Consider the following 19,634-nt stretch of genomic DNA (forward strand, 5'->3'; position numbering starts at 1 on the left):
AACTCTGGGAAGATCCGTCTTTCTCTGTTTATATGGAAAGACACGAATGCTGGGAAAACTCTGCTTTCTCTGTAGATGTGGACAAACAAACTCTGGCAAAATCCTGCTTTCTCTGTAGATACGGACAGACACAAACTCTCTAGGAAAATCCTGCTTTCTCTGTAGATGAGGACAGACACAAACTCTCTAGGAAAATCCTGCTTTCTCTGTAGATGAGGACAGACACAAACTCTCTAGGAAAATCCTGCTTTCTCTGTAGATACGGACAGACACAAACTCTCTAGGAAAATCCTGCTTTCTCTGTAGATGAGGACAGACACAAACTCTCTGGGAAAATCCTGCTTTCTCTGTAGATACGGACAGACACAAACTCTCTAGGAAAATCCTGCTTTCTCTGTAGATGAGGACAGACACAAACTCTCTAGGAAAATCCTGCTTTCTCTGTAGATGAGGACAGACACAAACTCTCTAGGAAAATCCTGCTTTCTCTGTAGATACGGACAGACACAAACTCTCTAGGAAAATCCTGCTTTCTCTGTAGATACGGACAGACACAAACTCTCTAGGAAAATCCTGCTTTCTCTGTAGATACGGACAGACACAAACTCTCTAGGAAAATCCTGCTTTCTCTGTAGATACGGACAGACACAAACTCTCTAGGAAAATCCTGCTTTCTCTGTAGATACGGACAGACACAAACTCTCTAGGAAAATCCTGCTTTCTCTGTAGATACGGACAGACACAAACTCTCTAGGAAAATCCTGCTTTCTCTGTAGATGAGGACAGACACAAACTCTCTAGGAAAATCCTGCTTTCTCTGTAGATGAGGACAGACACAAACTCTCTGGGAAAATCCTGCTTTCTCTGTAGATGAGGACAGACACAAACTCTCTGGGAAAATCCTGCTTTCTCTGTAGATATAGAGAGACACAAACTCTCTGGGAAAATCCTGCTTTCTCTGTAGATGAGGACAGACACAAACTCTCTAGGAAAATCCTTCTTTCTTTTTAGATATGGAGAGAGACAAACTCTCTGAGAAAATCCTTCTCTCTCTGTTGATATGGACAGACTGGAAGTCTCTGACAAAATCCTGCTTTCTCTGTAGACTTGGGCTTGCAAATGATCCTCTTGGAGCCCCGAGGAACACGACAGCCATTAAATCAGTCACCACAGGAGCAAGAAAGAGATTACGATGAGACAGCAGCCCCTCCTGCACCCCCAGATATCCCACAGGTAAGGGAACCGCACACAGCCAGATCTTCCTCCAGTACCCCCAGATATCCCACAGGTAAGGGAACCGCACACAGCCAGATCTTCCTCCTGTACCCCCAGATATCCCACAGGTAAGGGAACCGCACACAGCCAGATCTTCCTCCTGCACCCCCAGATATCCCACAGGTAAGGGAACCGCACACAGCCAGATCTTCCTCCTGTACCCCCAGATATCCCACAGGTAAGGGAACCGCACACAGCCAGATCTTCCTCCTGTACCCCCAGATATCCCACAGGTAAGGGAACCGCACACAGCCAGATCTTCCTCCTGTAACCCCAGATATCCCACAGGTAAGGGAACCGCACACAGCCAGATCTTCCTCCTGCACCCCCAGATATCCCACAGGTAAGGGAACCGCACACAGCCAGATCTTCCTCCTGCACCCCCAGATATCCCACAGGTAAGGGAACCGCACACAGCCAGATCTTCCTCCTGTACCCCCAGATATCCCACAGGTAAGGGAACCGCACACAGCCAGATCTTCCTCCTGTACCCCCAGATATCCCACAGGTAAGGGAACCGCACACAGCCAGATCTTCCTCCTGTACCCCCAGATATCCCACAGGTAAGGGAACCGCACACAGCCAGATCTTCCTCCTGCACCCCCAGATATCCCACAGGTAAGGGAACCGCACACAGCCAGATCTTCCTCCTGTACCCCCAGATATCCCACAGGTAAGGGAACCGCACACAGCCAGATCTTCCTCCTGTACCCCCAGATATCCCACAGGTAAGGGAACCGCACACAGCCAGATCTTCCTCCTGTACCCCCAGATATCCCACAGGTAAGGGAACCGCACACAGCCACATCTTCCTCCTGCACCCCCAGATATCCCACAGGTAAGGGAACCGCACACAGCCAGATCTTCCTCCTGTACCCCCAGATATCCCACAGGTAAGGGAACCGCACACAGCCAGATCTTCCTCCTGTACCCCCAGATATCCCACAGGTAAGGGAACCGCACACAGCCAGATCTTCCTCCTGTACCCCCAGATATCCCACAGGTAAGGGAACCGCACACAGCCAGATCTTCCTCCTGTACCCCCAGATATCCCACAGGTAAGGGAACCGCACACAGCCAGATCTTCCTCCTGTACCCCCAGATATCCCACAGGTAAGGGAACCGCACACAGCCAGATCTTCCTCCTGCACCCCCAGATATCTCACAGGTAAGGGAACCGCACACAGCCAGATCTTCCTCCTGTACCCCCAGATATCCCACAGGTAAGGGAACCGCACACAGCCAGATCTTCCTCCTGCACCCCCAGATATCCCACAGGTAAGGGAACCGCACACAGCCAGATCTTCCTCCTGCACCCCCAGATATCCCACAGGTACCCACAGGTAAGGGAACCGCACACAGCCAGTTCTTCCTCCTGTACCCCCAGATATCCCACAGGTAAGGGAACCGCACACAGCCAGATCTTCCTCCTGTACCCCCAGATATCCCACAGGTAAGGGAACCGCACACAGCCAGATCTTCCTCCTGCACCCCCAGATATCCCACAGGTAAGGGAACCGCACACAGCCAGATCTTCCTCCTGTACCCCCAGATATCCCACAGGTAAGGGAACCGCACACAGCCAGATCTTCCTCCTGCACCCCCAGATATCCCACAGGTAAGGGAACCGCACACAGCCAGATCTTCCTCCTGCACCCCCAGATATCCCACAGGTAAGGGAACCGCACACAGCCAGATCTTCCTCCTGTACCCCCAGATATCCCACAGGTAAGGGAACCGCACACAGCCAGATCTTCCTCCTGTACCCCCAGATATCCCACAGGTAAGGGAACCGCACACAGCCAGATCTTCCTCCTGTACTCCCAGATACCCCACAGGTAAGGGAACCGCACACAGCCAGATCTTCCTCCTGTACCCCCAGATACCCCACAGGTAAGGGAACCGCACACAGCCAGATCTTCCTCCTGTACCCCCAGATATCCCAAAGGTAAGGGAACCGCACACAGCCAGATCTTCCTCCTGCACCCCCAGATATCCCACAGGTAAGGGAACCGCACACAGCCAGATCTTCCTCCTGTACCCCCAGATATCCCACAGGTAAGGGAACCGCACACAGCCAGATCTTCCTCCTGCACCCCCAGATATCCCACAGGTAAGGGAACCGCACACAGCCAGATCTTCCTCCTGTACCCCCAGATATCCCACAGGTAAGGGAACCGCACACAGCCAGATCTTCCTCCTGTACCCCCAGATACCCCACAGGTAAGGGAACCGCACACAGCCAGATCTTCCTCCTGTACCCCCAGATATCCCACAGGTAAGGGAACCGCACACAGCCAGATCTTCCTCCTGCACCCCCAGATATCCCACAGGTAAGGGAACCGCACACAGCCAGATCTTCCTCCTGTACCCCCAGATATCCCAAAGGTAAGGGAACCGCACACAGCCAGATCTTCCTCCTGTACCCCCAGATACCCCACAGGTAAGGGAACCGCACACAGCCAGATCTTCCTCCTGTACCCCCAGATACCCCACAGGTAAGGGAACCGCACACAGCCAGATCTTCCTCCTGTACCCCCAGATATCCCACAGGTAAGGGAACCGCACACAGCCAGATCTTCCTCCTGTACCCCCAGATATCCCACAGGTAAGGGAACCGCACACAGCCAGATCTTCCTCCTGTACCCCCAGATATCCCACAGGTAAGGGAACCGCACACAGCCAGTTCCCTGTACGTACCAGAATCAGTCCAGACCGTGGGTTATGTCCCCAATCCAGCAGATGGAGTCAGCCCAAAGCTTTGAGGGGGCGTCACCATAAGTAGAACTACCCCCTCTGCAGGAGTTCAGTATCTTCTGACTCCAGCAGATGCGAGTAGGGGAATCTGGGCTTGCTCCCGATTACCTATAACCTTTTTGTGTTTCCCTTGTTTTGGGGCTTTATTCTCTGTCTTTGGTTAGCACTAGTTGTTTGGATCAAGTTGTTTTTTCATTTAAAAAAAAAAAAAAAAAAAAAAAAGGGACAAAGTTAATTACTTAATTGGAGAGGCGTGGCTTCCCTGTTGTGCTTCTTTGTCTCTTTCTCTCTCTCTCCTTTCCCGGCGCTGGTGGCTTCACTGGGGTAAGTTGCTTTTCTGTTGCTGCTGTTATTTTATTTTACAGGTAGTTTGGACGCGGTTGCCGGTGGGACCGGCCTACCAGTGTCTTCTCCCTCTCCCGCGGCCATTTTGCGGCTCCACGTGGGCTGCAGCGGGGAGCAGGGGGATAGTTGTCGGCGGGTTGTGCGGCCAGGAAGGCCCCCCCGCGGCGCCGTTTTTCTCGTCGGCGGGTAGGGCAGACCATCCGGGCCCCCCCCGCAGCGGCGTTTTCGTCTCGCGGCCCCCCCCCCCCCGAGGCCCTGGGTGTTTTTAGCTGCCGGGAACTGTTTTTTCATCGCGATCTCGATGCCGCGGCCGGCGCGTTGCTCGGCCTGTGGCGAGCCTGGATCGCGCGTGTCGAGGGAGGGGATCTGCGCTAGGTGCCTCCCCAGGGGGGGAAGGCACGTCTCGGACCCTCACTCATTCTCTCCCTATGGCAGCCTTGCCCGGGCGGCGCGGGCCGGCCCATTCCTGGCGGGAACGGCGTCCATTTTACATGCGCTGCACCCTGAAGGAGCTCAGGCAGCGCTGGGGGATGGGGAAGCCTCAGAGGGCTCTCCCCCGAACTTACTACCGGAGACAGATCCGGAGGAAGGCCCGCAGGGGCAGGGTCCCCCGGGGCCCCCACCCGCGGAGCTCCCCCCGAGTAGGCCGGGATTTTCCCCGGAGTTTATCCGCCTGATGCACACAGCTTATCTTCAGGAGCTGGCGGCTCCCACGGGACCTCCACCACCCAAGCTCCCGCGACCTTCGTCCCTCTCCCCGGCCCCTCCCGCTCCGGCGGGTGTGGGGGCCCCACAGCTCCCCGTACACGCCCGGCTCCCTGTGGCCTCGGGGGGGACTGGGTCGGCCCCAGTTTCCCCTGGGGCGGATCCTGCAGCTTCGGGACAAGGGGATTCTACTTCAGAGGGAGAGGATCCACGCACGCTGCGCCTCTTCCAGCGGGAAGAGCTGGATGACCTAATCCCACAAATCATTCAGGGGTTGGATCTCGATCCTCCGCCGGACCCGCCAGCTCCCGTCGCGCCCGCTGTTGTCACTTCCTCTAAGAAGGGGGATCCCGTTCTGGCAGCCCTTCGTCCAAGGGCTCGGGCTTTTCCCATTCACGAGTCGTTCCTGCAGCTTCTCACCAGGGAATGGGATGCCCCGGAAGTGGCTCTGAAGGGCAGCCGCGCCATGGAGAGGCTGTATCCGCTGCCGGAAGATTTTCTGGATCTCATCAAGGTACCCAGGGTGGACTCCGCGGTGTCGGCGGTCACGAAGCGGACGACCATACCGGTCACGGGTGGAGCGGCGCTAAGAGATACGCAGGATCGCAAGTTGGAAGTCTTCCTCAAGCGGGTCTTCGAGGTTTCCGCCGTGGGGCTGCGGGCGGCGATGTGCAGCTCGCTTGCCCAGCGGGCCAGTCTTCTCTGGGTGCAGCTACTGCTCACTTCGCAGGTGTTGCCACCCGAGGAGGCCGCCCAGGCGGATAGGCTGGAAGCTGCGGTGGCATACGGGGCTGACGCCTCCTATGATCTTTTTAGGATCCTCGCCCGCTCCATGGCCTCGGTGGTGGCGGCTCGTCGACTCCTCTGGCTACGCAACTGGGCGGCGGACACATCCTCCAAATCGAGTCTGGGTTCCCTGCCATTCAGGGGTAAGTTCCTGTTCGGGGAGGATCTGGACCAGATCATCAAATCCCTGGGGGAAAACGTGGTCCATCGCCTGCCGGAAGACAGATATCGATCCACCAGGGCATTCTCGTCCTCCCGGACCAGAGCCAGGGCGCAAAGGCGCTACAGGAATTACAGGCCGGCGGCGGCTCGGCCCTCTGCCTCCAGGTCTCAGCCCTGGGCACGCTCCTTTCGCGGGCGCCGCCCCACGCGTTCCGCTCCCGCGGCGGGACAACCTTCTCTCAAGTCCTCTCAATGATGTTCAGCTCGCCCACTCCGCCGTCCCCAGGATTGGGGGGCGGCTGGCGTTCTTCTACGAGGAGTGGGCGCGGATCACCTCGGACCAGTGGGTCTTGGACACCATAGGACACGGCTACGCGTTGGAGTTTGCCCGCGCTCCAAAGGGACGGTTCATCTTCTCTCCCTGCGGCTCGGCCGTCAAGCGAAGGGCGGTGCAGTTGACGCTGGACAGATTGTGGGAGATAGGCGCCATTGTGCCCGTACCCTCCGGAGAGGTGGGCTCGGGCCATTATTCCATCTACTTCGTGGTACCGAAGAAGGACGGTTCCTTCCGCCCCATTCTGGACTTGAAGGAAGTCAACAAATCCCTTCGGGTGGTCCGGTTCCGCATGGAAATGCTGCGCTCGGTGATCGCGGCGGTACATCGAGGGGAGTTCCTGGCCTCCTTGGACCTGACGGAGGCCTACCTTCACATCCCCATTTGCCGGGAGCATCAGCGTCTCCTACGGTTCAAGATTCTGGATCAGCATTTCCAGTTTGTGGCGCTCCCGTTCGGATTGGCAACGGCCCCGCGCACCTTCACCAAGATCATGGTGGTCATGGCGGCTGCCCTTCGGAAGGAGGGTATCCTAGTTCATCCTTATCTGGACGATTGGCTCATCCGAGCGAAGTCTTTTCGGCATGGACAGACTGCAGTGGCCAGGGTGATAGAGTTTCTGCAGTCTCTGGGATGGGTGGTGAACTTCTCCAAGAGCTCCCTCGTGCCTTCGCAGTGCTTGGATTTCTTGGGAGCGACCTTCGACACCCGTCTGGGCGCGGTTTTTCTACGACAGGACAAGGCGCATGCCCTGCGGGAGCACATACAGCGGTTCTCTGCATTACCAGCTCCCACCTCCTGGGACTATCTACAGCTCCTGGGGGTGATGGGGTCTACCATCGACATGGTTCCCTGGGCATTCGCGCACCCCCGGCCTCTGCAAAGAGCACTTCTATCCTGTTGGAAACCACTTTCGCAGGACTACCAGGTGATTCTCCCGCTGCCCCAGCTTGCCAGGAGCAGCTTGTCCTGGTGGATGGTCCCGGAGAATCTGGCTCGCGGCGTGTCCCTCGATCTACCAAATTGGGTAGTGGTAACCACCGACGCCAGTCTCGTAGGTTGGGGAGCAGTCTGCGACCGCAGCGCCACGCAGGGGACGTGGTCCGCGGAGGAGTCGAAGTGGTCCATCAATCGTCTGGAAACCAGAGCGGTCAGGCTGGCGCTTATCCACTTCCTGCCTCTCCTTCGGAATCGGGACGTCAGAATCTTATCCGACAACGCAACTACGGTGGCCTACATCAACCGACAGGGCGGCACTCGCAGCCCGCAGGTCGCGCTCGAGGCAGCGATGCTGATGCAGTGGGCGGAACGGCATCTGGGCCGTCTGGCGGCCTCGCACATCGCGGGAGTAGACAACGTCCAGGCGGATTTCCTCAGTCGCCAGTTTCTGGATCCCGGAGAGTGGTCCCTCTCCGACGAGGCCATGCAGTTGCTTGTCCGGCGGTGGGGATCTCCCCACCTGGATCTCATGGCGTCCGCCCAAAACACCAAGGCTCCTCGCTTCTTCAGTCGCCGGAGAGAGCGGGGGGCGGAGGGCGTCGATGCTCTCGCGCTCCCATGGCCGGCCGATCTGCTCCTATACGCGTTCCCTCCGTGGCCGTTGGTGGGAAGACTACTTCGCCGGATAGAGGTTCATCAGGGGACGGTAATCTTCGTCGCGCCAGAGTGGCCAAGACGGCCTTGGTTTGCGGACCTCCTCCAACTGGTAATCGACGGACCCATCCGGCTGGGACATCTTCCCCGCCTCCTCCACCAGGGACCGGTATTTTTCGACCAGGCAGAACTCTTCTGTCTTGCGGCCTGGCTTTTGAGAGGCGCCGCCTCCGACGACGGGGCTACCCGGAGGCGGTAGTGTCTACGCTGCTGCGTTCTCGGAAGACTTCGACGTCGGTGGCCTATGTTCAAGTCTGGAAGGTGTTCGAGCTGTGGTGTACCGGCCTGAACACCAGACCCACGGAGGCGTCTGTCCCCCAGATCCTCCAGTTCCTACAAGCAGGGGTGGACAAGGGTCTCGCTTACAACTCCCTTCGGGTTCAAGTGGCCGCTCTTGGCTCCCTCCTGCGTGACGGTGGATCTCTGTTCCAACACCCGGACATCGTCCGTTTTCTCAAGGGGGTCAAGCACTTGCGGCCTCCATTGCGGGACCCTTGTCCCTCTTGGAGTCTCAACCTGGTACTACGTTCCATGTCGGGACCTCCGTTTGAACCTCTGCGGAATGCGACGATCAAGGATCTCACTCTCAAGGCTGTGTTCCTGGTGGCCATCTGCTCCGCTCGGCGTATTTCGGAGCTACAGGCTCTGTTGTGCAGAGAACCTTATCTCCGGTTCTCCGATTCGGGAGTCTCGCTTCGTACTGTGCCCTCCTTCCTTCCGAAGGTGGTGTCCGCGTTTCATGTGAATCAGACGGTGGAACTTCCATCTTTCCCTTCGTCGGAGCCGCGGTCCCTACGTCTCCTTGACGTCAAGCGCGCTCTGCGTCTTTACCTGGAGGCTACGAATGATTTCCGGACTTCTGACCATTTCTTCATCCTTTGGTCCGGTCCCCGGAAGGGATCTCAGGCCTCGAAGACGACCATTGCCAGATGGCTGAAGGCCGGCATTGCCGCTTCCTACATTGGGGTGGGGCGGACTCCCCCGCCCGGCATTGTAGCGCATTCTACACGTTCTCAGGCGGCCTCCTGGGCGGAGAGTCGCTCGGTGTCTTCGCAAGAAATCTGTAGAGTGGCCACCTGAAAATCGTTGCACACGTTCTCGAGACCCTATAGACTACATCTCGCCTCATCCGCCCATGGACACTTTGGCGAACAGGTTCTACGAGCAGGCCTCGCAGGACCCCACCCGGGTTAGGGAAGCTTGGGTACATCCCACGGTCTGGACTGATCCAGGTACGTACAGGGAAAAGAAAATTATTACTTACCGGCTAATTTTCGTTCCTGTAGTACCATGGATCAGTCCAGACGCCCACCGCATTTGGGTTCTACTCCTGCTCAGCTGTCTTTGGGGCTGATTCTCCTCAGCTGTTCCTCATGTTACAGTAGTGTCTTCCTGCTGTTGTTTTTCACGTGTTTCCAGTTTTCACTGTTTATGGAGGTTGACACGCTCTGTTCGTGGCCCCCACCTGTTGGTGGGAAGGTTCCAGTTTCTCTATTTCAATTCAGCGGCTTATTGTTGCCGTCTTGTTTCAACTTGATCCAATCAGGGGGTTTCTGTTTACTCGGGCTTTGATATACTCGATACTGAACTCCTGCAGAGGGGGTAGTAGTACTTATGGTGACGCCCCCTCAAAGCTTTGGGCTGACTCCATCTGCTGGATTGGGGACATAACCCACGGTCTGGACTGATCCATGGTACTACAGGAACGAAAATTAGCCGGTAAGTAATAATTTTCTTATCTTCCTCCTGTACCCCCAGATATCCCACAGGTAAGGGAACTGCACACAGCCAGATCTTCCTCCTGTACCCCCAGATATCCCACAGGTAAGGGAACCGCACACAGCCAGATCTTCCTCCTGTACCCCCAGATATCCCACAGGTAAGGGAACCGCACACAGCCAGATCTTCCTCCTGTACCCCCAGATATCCCACAGGTAAGGGAACCGCACACAGCCAGATCTTCCTCCTGTACCCCCAGATATCCCACAGGTAAGGGAACCGCACACAGCCAGATCTTCCTCCTGTACCCCCAGATATCCCACAGGTAAGGGAACCGCACACAGCCAGATCTTCCTCCTGTACCCCCAGATATCCCACAGGTAAGGGAACCGCACACAGCCAGATCTTCCTCCTGTACCCCCAGATATCCCACAGGTAAGGGAACCGCACACAGCCAGTTCTTCCTCCTGTACCCCCAGATATCCCACAGGTAAGGGAACCGCACACAGCCAGATCTTCCTCCTGTACCCCCAGATATCCCACAGGTAAGGGAACTGCACACAGCCAGATCTTCCTCCTGTACCCCCAGATATCCCACAGGTAAGGGAACCGCACACAGCCAGATCTTCCTCCTGTACCCCCAGACACCCCCTCAGGTAAGGGAACCGCACACAGCCAGATCTTCCTCCTGCACCCCCAGATATCCCACAGGTAAGGGAACCGCACACAGCCAGATCTTCCTCCTGCACCCCCAGATATCCCACAGGTAAGGGAACCGCACACAGCCAGATCTTCCTCCTGCACCCCCAGATATCCCACAGGTAAGGGACCCGCACACAGCCAGATCTTCCTCCTGTACCCCCAGATATCCCACAGGTAAGGGAACCGCACACAGCCAGATCTTCCTCCTGTACCCCCAGATATCCCACAGGTAAGGGAACCGCACACAGCCAGATCTTCCTCCTGTACCCCCAGATATCCCACAGGTAAGGGAACCGCACACAGCCAGATCTTCCTCCTGTACCCCCAGATATCCCACAGGTAAGGGAACCGCACACAGCCAGCTCTTCCTCCTGTACCCCCAGACACCCCCTCAGGTAAGGGAACCGCACACAGCCAGCTCTTCCTCCTGTACCCCCAGACACCCCCTCAGGTAAGGGAACCGCACACAGCCAGCTCTTCCTCCTGTACCCCCAGACACCCCCTCAGGTAAGGGAACCTTACCTGAGGGGGTGTCTCCCTCCATACACACAGGAAATATGCATTAAGACAGGGTTCTTTGAAGAAGCTTTTAAGTGAACTATGATGGCTTGTATCCGTATTGAATTTTAAGTTTTAGCTTAAATGTAGCGTTGTTTGTTTAATGTTATATTGTGATGTTTTTATGGATGTACAGCGCGGGTTGCAAAGTTACATGTATTAAGGAGTAGTGGGATAGAAGAAATTTTAAATAAATAACTATCCTCATACACCCAGCCTCTCATCCTATGCCCTCCTGCACCGCAGCTAAAGGAGTCCCCCATACATCCAGCCCCTTGTCCTACCCCCACATCTCCTTATGTACTGCCTCTCATCTTTCTGCCAGGTGGGCTGGGAGTGTCCTATGTGCACCTACGTTAATAAGCCCACTCGTCCTGGGTGCATGATGTGCTGCTCTGAGAGACCCTCTGTGTACAGTGTGCCAGACCAGTACCAGCCTGATGAGGAGGAGCTGGAGAGACTGCGGGCCGAGGAGGCTGCCATGCAGGAGTACGAGAAGGTAGGAGCATCATGGAGGCTATAGCAGGAGCGTGGGGGAGGGGGACATTTCAAGGTCATGCAGTGTCCTTTAGCAGATCTGGATTCTTCCTCCGCCAGCCACACCCTGAATGAAGGAGCTGATTGTTAGAGAATTCGTGTTTTTATCATTGCTTCTCCCTTTTTACACTCACGGCTGCGAGAAATAGAATCAGACCTCGGGGTCCAGCTCTTCTGCCCAAATCCTTTTTCACTGCATCAAGGGAACAAAACAGAGAGGGATGGTAGACAATATAACCTCCAAGAAGACGGATGGTGAGAAGAACTATAACAACAAACAAACAATTGTATAGGAACCTTTGTTTTCCATTTTTATGTTATTTGGGAATTGATCAGCATTTGTTACCAGAATAAAAATATTTCCTGAACATACCCAGATCACTCCAAACAAGTGGGTTTTGCCTCCTTACCAGCAGGTGGAGTCAGAGAACAATTAGAATTTCGAGGCCCTGCTACATAACAGAGAGTGCAACCTGCAGTCCCTCAGTATTTCTCTGACCGTACGGCACCCGAACCACGCAGAGAAGTGTGCCGCACGTGTGGGCTGGAGTCTACACGCTTGAATTCTCGCTCCCTCTGTCCTGGTTGCGTTTCGAGAGGGGAATTCCTCAGTGGGGGTGCACCGGGGGGAAGCAGATTTCCCATCCTTTGGATATGATGTCGGTGTCGGCACCCGAGGGGTCCGCAAAGGGCCAAGGGCAGAGATTCCCCTCCCCCGTTTTCTCCTGTGGTTCTGAAGGACTCTGATGAAGGGGGGACTCCGACGATAGCCTGGAGCAAGGGTCGGATGGCCCTGAGGGATTTTCACCAAAATGTATCCTCTTGATACATAAAGCCTTCCTGGCAAGGAAGGGGCCAAAGGGGAAGCAGGTGAGAGTCAAGCCTCCCCTTTCCAGACCGAAGAAGCCTAAGAGGGCTGCAGGTGGGTCCGGGGACCTACTGCATCATCTGGGACTGAATCAGGCGGAGTTGGAGGTGGACCCCAAGGATGAGGAGACTCCATGGATGTTCTGCAGGATGTCCCTTTGGACCACCAGGGGGTGGTTCCAGACGCTGACATGACAGTGGCATCTGGTGTGGACCTGGATAGAGCTAAGGATGACCTGATTCCGGATGAAAGATCAGAGGGAGATGATCCTTGAGTTGTCCATTTATTTAAGAAGGTGGAACTATGCCCTCTTATTCCCCCGGTCTTGGAAGGATTGGGGGTTAAAGTGACTCACAAGGAGTCGAATAGCGAGGGGATGAGTCCGTTCCTGGATGGGCTGAGGGCCCCCCCACAAGTGCCTTTCCCTTACCTAAGAAGATCAGGAAGTTGGGAAGCTTTATCTCCTGATGGAGGAGACTTTGGAGATGCTGCGGGTACTGAAGTAAAAGGTGACAATCCCAGTGGCGGGGGCTGCCGTTTTCAAGAATGTGCAGGACCGCAAGTTGGAGATTCACCTAAAGCGGATGTTTGAGGTCCCCGCGCTGAGTTTTTGGGCCGCCATTTGTACCAGCTTGATGCAGAGGGGCCTGTCTGTGTGCGATGCAGAACGCGCAGGATCCAGCTTCGACAGGAGATGGTGCCCTGCAGTCTGCTCGTTTAGAGGTTGGGGTGGCTTATGTAGCCGATGCAGTCTATGATTTGGTTCGCACATCAAGCAGGAGTATGGTTTGGCGGTGGCGGTCTGCAAGCTTTTGTTGCTGTACAGTTGGTCAGCGGACATGTTGTCGAAGGCTCAGCTGTGTAATCTCCCTTTCAAAGGGAAGCTTCTCTCTAGGGAGGATTTGGATCAGCTGATGAAGACGTTGGGGGAATCTAAGAGGAACAGGCTGCCTGAGGATGAGCACGCTAGTAAGAAGATGTTCTCACCTCGAACCCGGTTCAGGGATTCGAGGAGATTTCTGTCAGGTGGGACCACCTCCAACGTGTCTGCAAAGCTGACGGGCAACCGCCAGCAGTCCTTTCATGGAGGCCGTAGAGACTGTCAAGGGGGCTGGTGGTGAAAAGTCAACACAAGGAAGCCAGGGTGTCCCACTGCTGCATAGAAGCCATAGGGGGCAACTTGTCCAGCTTTTATGTAGAGTGGACCAGGATTACCTTGGACCATTGGGTGCTAGAGGTCATAAGAGACGGCTATGCACTCAAATTTTTGTGCCTGGTTAGGGAGGCCTTTCTTGAGTCTCACGTGGTCTCTTGCAGCAAGCGGGAGGCTGTGTGGTGGACACTGCAAAGGTTACTAGATCTACGTGCCATAGTGCCTATGCCGCGAAAGGTACAAGGGCAGAGCAGGTACTCCATTTACTTTGTGGTTCCCAAGAAGGAAGGTACCTTCCATCCCATTTTCGACCTGCAAAAGGTGAACAGGGCCCTTTGGGTGCTGCATTTTCGTATGGGGTCACTGTGCACAGTTGTAGCGGCAGTCCAAAAAGGAGAGTTCCTGGCATCCCTGGACTTTATGGAGGCGTATCTTCATATTCGATTCGGATGTACATTCAGAAGTTCCTTAGCTGGGCCTCATTGTGACATGGTTCAACACAAAGACAGAGGTTTCTCAGTCGCAGAAGAGAGGTCGGTTCGGTGGGTCTGGATGCTTTAGTGTGCCCTTGGTCATTGGGGATCCTGCTGTATGTGTTTCCTCCTTGGCCTCTGGTTGGTCAAATTCTGAGTCATATAGAAGAGGCCGCAGTGTCCGTGGTTTACAGATCTGGTACATCTGGCGGTCGGATCCCTTCGGCTGGCTTATCTACCAAGGTTTCTTTCTCAGTGGCCCATATTTTCGGATCAAGAGGATCACTTTTGTCTCACAGCTTGGCTTTTGAGAGGTGGCGGCTGTGCCTGGAAGGTTATTCGGAGCAGGTTATCTCCACGTTTCTCCAGGCTCATCGACCTGCCACTTTAGCACATATTCAGGTCTGGATGGCATTTGAGTCTTGGTGACTTCAGAAACAGGAGCATCCCCTATCAGTGGAGGTTCCTCTCATCTTGGAATTTGTGCAACAGGGCTTGTCTAAGGGTCTTGCCTATATTACCATTCACATTGAGTTGTCAGCTTTGGGCTCTCTTAGGGGCAAAGGGCAAGGCAGGTTCTTGGCCTCGCATCCGCATGTGGTTTGTTTCTTAAAAGAGGTCAAGCATTTGTGACTTACGGTCCGTAAATTATGCCTAGTTTGGAGCCTTAATTTGGTCTTGCAAGTTTTGTGTGGGGCTCCGTTTGAGTCTTTGAAGAGAGCGACGCTGAAGGCTTTGATTCTGAAGGCAGTGTTCCTGGTGGCCTTCTGTTCGGCCAGACAGGTTTCAGTGTTACTGGCTCTGTCTTGCAAGAATCCCTTTCTGTGGATTTCCCATGATGGGGTTCCCTTGCAGATGGTCACCTCTTGTTGGAGATTAATCAATCGGTAGACCTTCCCACTTTTCCAGAGTGATCTAAGGATTCCCTTAGGGACAGAGATCTGCATCTTTTGGATGTGAGGAGAACTCTGTTGCGTTATCTGGAGCTGCTGAATAGTTCCGGCGCTCTGATCAACTTTTTGTCCTGTATGGGGACAGGAAGAAGGGAGAGAAGGCCTCTAAAACTACCATTTCCTGTTGGGTGAAAGTGGCTATTTGCACAGCCTATATTTGTAAGGGCCGTCAAGTTCCAGAGGGGCTGAAAGCACACTCCACAAGATATTTCCTGGGCAGAATGTCAGCTGCTGTTGCCTCAGGAGATTTGTAGGGCTGCAGTGCATACTTTCACCAGACGTGACCACGTGGACGTGAGGGCGTGGGAAGAAGCGTTCTTTGGTGAGTGATCTGAGAGCGGCTCTTTCGGGTTCCCGCCGGGTGTAGGGAGGCTTTGATACATCCCACTGATCTGGACTGATCTGGGTATGTTCAGGAAAGGAAAATGTGGTTCTTACCTGTTCCTATAATACCACAGATCAGTCCAGAGACCCTCCCCGTCACTGCCGAAAGACTGCTTTTTGTCAACGGGTGGTTCAAGTTGCTTTGCCTTTCAGGGTATTTGGGACAGTTGTTGATCTTAGTTTGGGTTTTTCAGATTTAATTTTTGGGAGTGTTTTGGGTCCGGTTTTGGGGGTTTCCAACCCTATAGTTTTCCCTGTTGGCCCGAGAAAGGGATTCTGGGGTTACATCTTGGCTTGGCTACAGGTCAGTACTGAGGTCCTGCAGTGGCACTCTCAGTTATGTAGCAGTGTCTCAAAGTTTTGTTTCTCTGCCTCCATCTGCTGGTGGGAGTGCATAACCCACTGGTCTGGTCTGATCTGTGGTATTACAGGAACGAAAATTAGCAGGTAAGAACCAATTTTCCTTTACCTGGAAATGTAAGTTCTGTTATTTTTGTGGTAAAGATTGATAAATGCCCAGGAAAGATAAAATACCAGAAAAGGAAGGTCCCTGTTTGGGTGATGTGTGTTTTCTCTTGCTCATTCTGCAGTGAATCACCTGTCTTGCTAATATCCCTGCTTCTGCCATTGCCTGCTTGCCCTGAGTACTGTCAGACACCATCGCCCCGCCATCATCCTAAATGCAGGACTTTACAGTTTTTGATTGAAATCTTTATTGACAAACTCTTGAGCACTTTCAAAGGGGTAGATATCCAAAAGCCATTTAGATAGATAACTCAGAAGCTATCCCTCTAAGTGAGTTATACGGCGTATTGAGCCTCCTATCCGGTAAGTGTTATCCGGCTCGGATGTAGCCGGGTATAAAAGGGGCGTTCTGGAGAGGGGTCCTGTTATCTGCCTAACTTAACTGAATATCGGGTTAGCCGCATAGCTTTAGTCCTGCTCGGATATATTCATAAGAGAAATATATCCCGTATCCCACTTGCAAAGGCCCTACCAGGCCAAACTTGCCATTTATTGTTTAAAAAAAATGATTGGGACCGGGAGAACCATCCCCTGCTCCTACTTCCCCTTAGAATAAAAAATTACGTATCCCGGGCTCCAGATGCCCCCACCCCTTTGGAGAAGAGTCGGCTGAGGGGGGGATATGGTAGAGGTCTATAAAATAATGACTGGAGTGGAAGGAGTAAACGTTAATCAGTTGTTTGCTCTTTCTAAAAGTACAAAGCCCAGGGGACACACAAGGAAGTTACTAGAAAACTAATAAGAGAAAATATTTTTATACTCAACACATAATTAAGCTCTGGAATTTGTTGCCAGAGGATGTGGTGAAAGCTGTTAGTGTAGCTGCGTTTGGAAAAGTCCATAAACCATTATTAAGGGAGAGCTGCAGAAATCCACTGCTTGTTCTTGGGATCCTGCCCGGTACTTGTGACCTGGATTGGCAGGATAGTGGGCTTGATGGACCCTCACCTGAATCAGTGAATATGCAAATTTGTTAATATCCTGAAAACCCGACTGCCTTGGATGTGCCTCCAGGAGTAGGTGGGAAACGTTTCTGTAGTTACCCTCCCTATTTGTACATCTGTCCTTCACCAGCAGTCCAGAACCACACTAGTCTGCATCCGAGGAGCCGCCAGAACCTCTCTTAATATCCCAGAAAGTTTCCTGCCCGGTCCCATTGAAGATCCACACCCAGGTTCTCCTCTGCAAATGGATGGGGGTCGCCTTGTCTCCCACTACCTGCCCTGCATTTCCATCGCCGCCTTCAGTGAACAGAAACGTGTGCTCACTATCTCTGCTTCCTCTTTGCTTTGTCAGTTTTGCGTCCCTCCTTCCACTAACATGCTCGCCTGCTTTACTGCCGCGGAGGTCAAAGCGCATGGAAGAGGTACAGATAACAGGGACACTGGCAGGGTGAGAAGAGCAGGAGGTGAAGCACTGTGAGGGCAAGAAAGCAAACCCCAGGGCAGGTCAGAAAGAGGAGGATCAGGACAGCAGTAGCCAAGGTCCCTTTGCCCAGCACTGATCCTGTCTGCTTTGTGAAGGTGAAGGAACTGGAGCGGTCCCAGAACTTCCAGCGACTTCTGCAGCTGGACACACAGAGCCTGGTACCGACAGACGAAGCCACTGAGTGTCCTGTCTGCTTCTCAGCCCTGCAGCCGGGGGAGGGAGTGACGCTGCGGGAGTGCCTGCACTGTTTCTGCAGGTAGGACCTTCCCTCGCCTGCCCTGCTCACTCACAGGTGTGGGCCCCATGCAGAGACACAAAATGGGAACAGCCTTTAAGCTCTTCTGGCCCACAGTGAGCGCTGCTTGTACCGATTTAACTCTTTTCTTCAAATAAGAATTGAAATGCAGCTTGCATTATGTAGGGGAAGTGTGTAAAGCACCCCCAGTCCCTCGTCCCCAGGGACCAGCAGCACAAGTGACTTCACCTGCAATGGGATTTGCTTGGTTCCTGCAGTGTGAGGTCATCTTTGACTTATCCAGGATGAAAGAAAAACAAACAGAGGTAGGTGAACCACAAAAAACAATAATAAAATAATAAATATTTGAAATTGTGTGATAAAATATTACAAATGTAATATCAATAAAAGCATATTTACAATAAAATCAAACATAAAATGAGCAGAAAGATAAATCCACTACACCCGACAAGGCCCTGCAGTGACCAGATGTCTGCTTCAGGGGATGATTGTCCATTTGTTCTTCCTTATTGAGGCTTAAAATTCACAATCCAGCTGTAAAAAGTCCAAGATAGCCCAAGAGGCACCAGAAATAGTAATAATAATCTTCCTCCTTACTTATTTGCAAACAGAAATCAGTGGGCAGGGTGCAGCACTGCAGCATAGCATGAATCCGTATTGCTATTAAATTTGTAATATTTTGTCACTTATCCAGGATGGACGGTCAGAGCTGTGAGGGGGGAGGATCCAGTCACGAATCTGGCAGCAAGAACCTTTATTCACAAGCAGCCGAGCATGGGGGGTAGCCTGGGGGACGCTGCTGGGCAGACTGGAGAGCCATTTTGGTCTTTATCTGCCGTAATTCACGATTCCCCTCCCATCCCACGCAGTCTGGTCATCGCAGTGACGGCCCCCTCAGTTGGAGGCTGCAGACCATGGCTCCTTCCAAAGCGCTGTAATCAGCCCTACTTCCCTGTACGTACCCCCCCCCCTCTAGCAGATGGAGACAGAGATGTTTTAAAAACAAAGCTCCGCCTTATATAGGATGGTGCCACCTGCAGTCTGCCAGTATTACTCTGTCTCCAGCAGATGGTGGAAGTGCAAAACCTACAGTCTGGTCGGGGTATTTATTTTCTGGCATGGTTAGTCAGAATTAGGGGTTAGATTTCTTGTCTAAATTGGCGGATTGCTCTGTTTAAAAAAAAAAATAGAATCAGCAATTCTGTGGTCATCCTCCCAGAGGGTCGGCAGGCCCTGAGAGGGCCGTCCCCTGCTGGTATTGAGGCAGCTGCCAACGAGGGTTGAGGACCCTATTGTTAGCCCTGGGTGCGATACCGGGGAGCCCGGCTCACTCCTCCCAGACAGATCAGCACCCTGCACCACTTCAGCCAAGTCTGACTTCAAAAAGAAAAAAAAAGTTTCGTTTTTTGCTTTCACTTTGTCGGGCCGTCTCTCTCCCTCTCCTCATGGGGGTGGTTTTCGCTGCGTTTTTGGTACGGGGGGGGGGGGGAGGGGGCTGTTTTGTTTTGTTTTTTCCTTACTGCCGGCTCTTCCGATGCCGCGCGTGCGGCCCTCTCGTGAGGGATTATGTGTCGCATGTTTACCGGGGGATGAGGGCTTCTCCGGTGCAGGGAAATCAAAAAAAGTGCCGAAAGCTAAGCCGGCGCGCGTCTCTTCTGTATCAGCTGAGGCTGTTCAGCCTGCACCTGATCCGTTTCAGCTACGCACGGGAACGGAGGCCGCTCATCAGCCATGGGGAAGGGGGTGTTTTCCTCCTCAGCAGAGACTCCCCGAGGAAAGAGAAACGGAGCAGCCTGCTTCCCCTGCCACGGAGGAGAGCCCTGAGGAGGCTTCGGACTCCTCCTCTGATTCATCTTTTTCCTCTGAATTCGTTGTTTTCCTGCATAAAGCTTTTAAGGCAAGAAAAGCAGGGAAGCTGCATGAGAGGGGGAAACTGGCCTCTCCTAGGGACTACGTCCCATGCTCACAAGTGCACCAGGTCTCATAAGTGTGCGGGTCCAGTCAACCCTAAGCGTCCCCTCCGCACTGGGGGTCCTCAGGGGGATACTGATTCCTCGGCGC

The 19,634-nt window shown here is 53.8% G+C and overlaps 1 protein-coding gene across 2 annotated transcripts in view; it reads left to right on the forward strand.

Moving 5' to 3' along the window:
* Positions 1–19,634, forward strand: part of LOC115097450 (ranBP-type and C3HC4-type zinc finger-containing protein 1-like) — an 84,047-nt gene that overhangs the window by 25,335 nt on the left and 39,078 nt on the right. For both annotated transcript variants that reach the window (XM_029613270.1, XM_029613269.1), the window contains exons 4-6: positions 1,106–1,233; positions 11,322–11,495; positions 17,413–17,573. In XM_029613270.1, coding sequence (XP_029469130.1) covers positions 1,106–1,233; positions 11,322–11,495; positions 17,413–17,573 — 463 coding nt within the window. The remainder of the gene's footprint in view (positions 1–1,105; positions 1,234–11,321; positions 11,496–17,412; positions 17,574–19,634) is intronic.

Source organism: Rhinatrema bivittatum, chromosome 8 (genome assembly GCF_901001135.1).
Source record: "Rhinatrema bivittatum chromosome 8, aRhiBiv1.1, whole genome shotgun sequence".
Lineage (NCBI taxonomy): Eukaryota > Metazoa > Chordata > Amphibia > Gymnophiona > Rhinatrematidae > Rhinatrema > Rhinatrema bivittatum.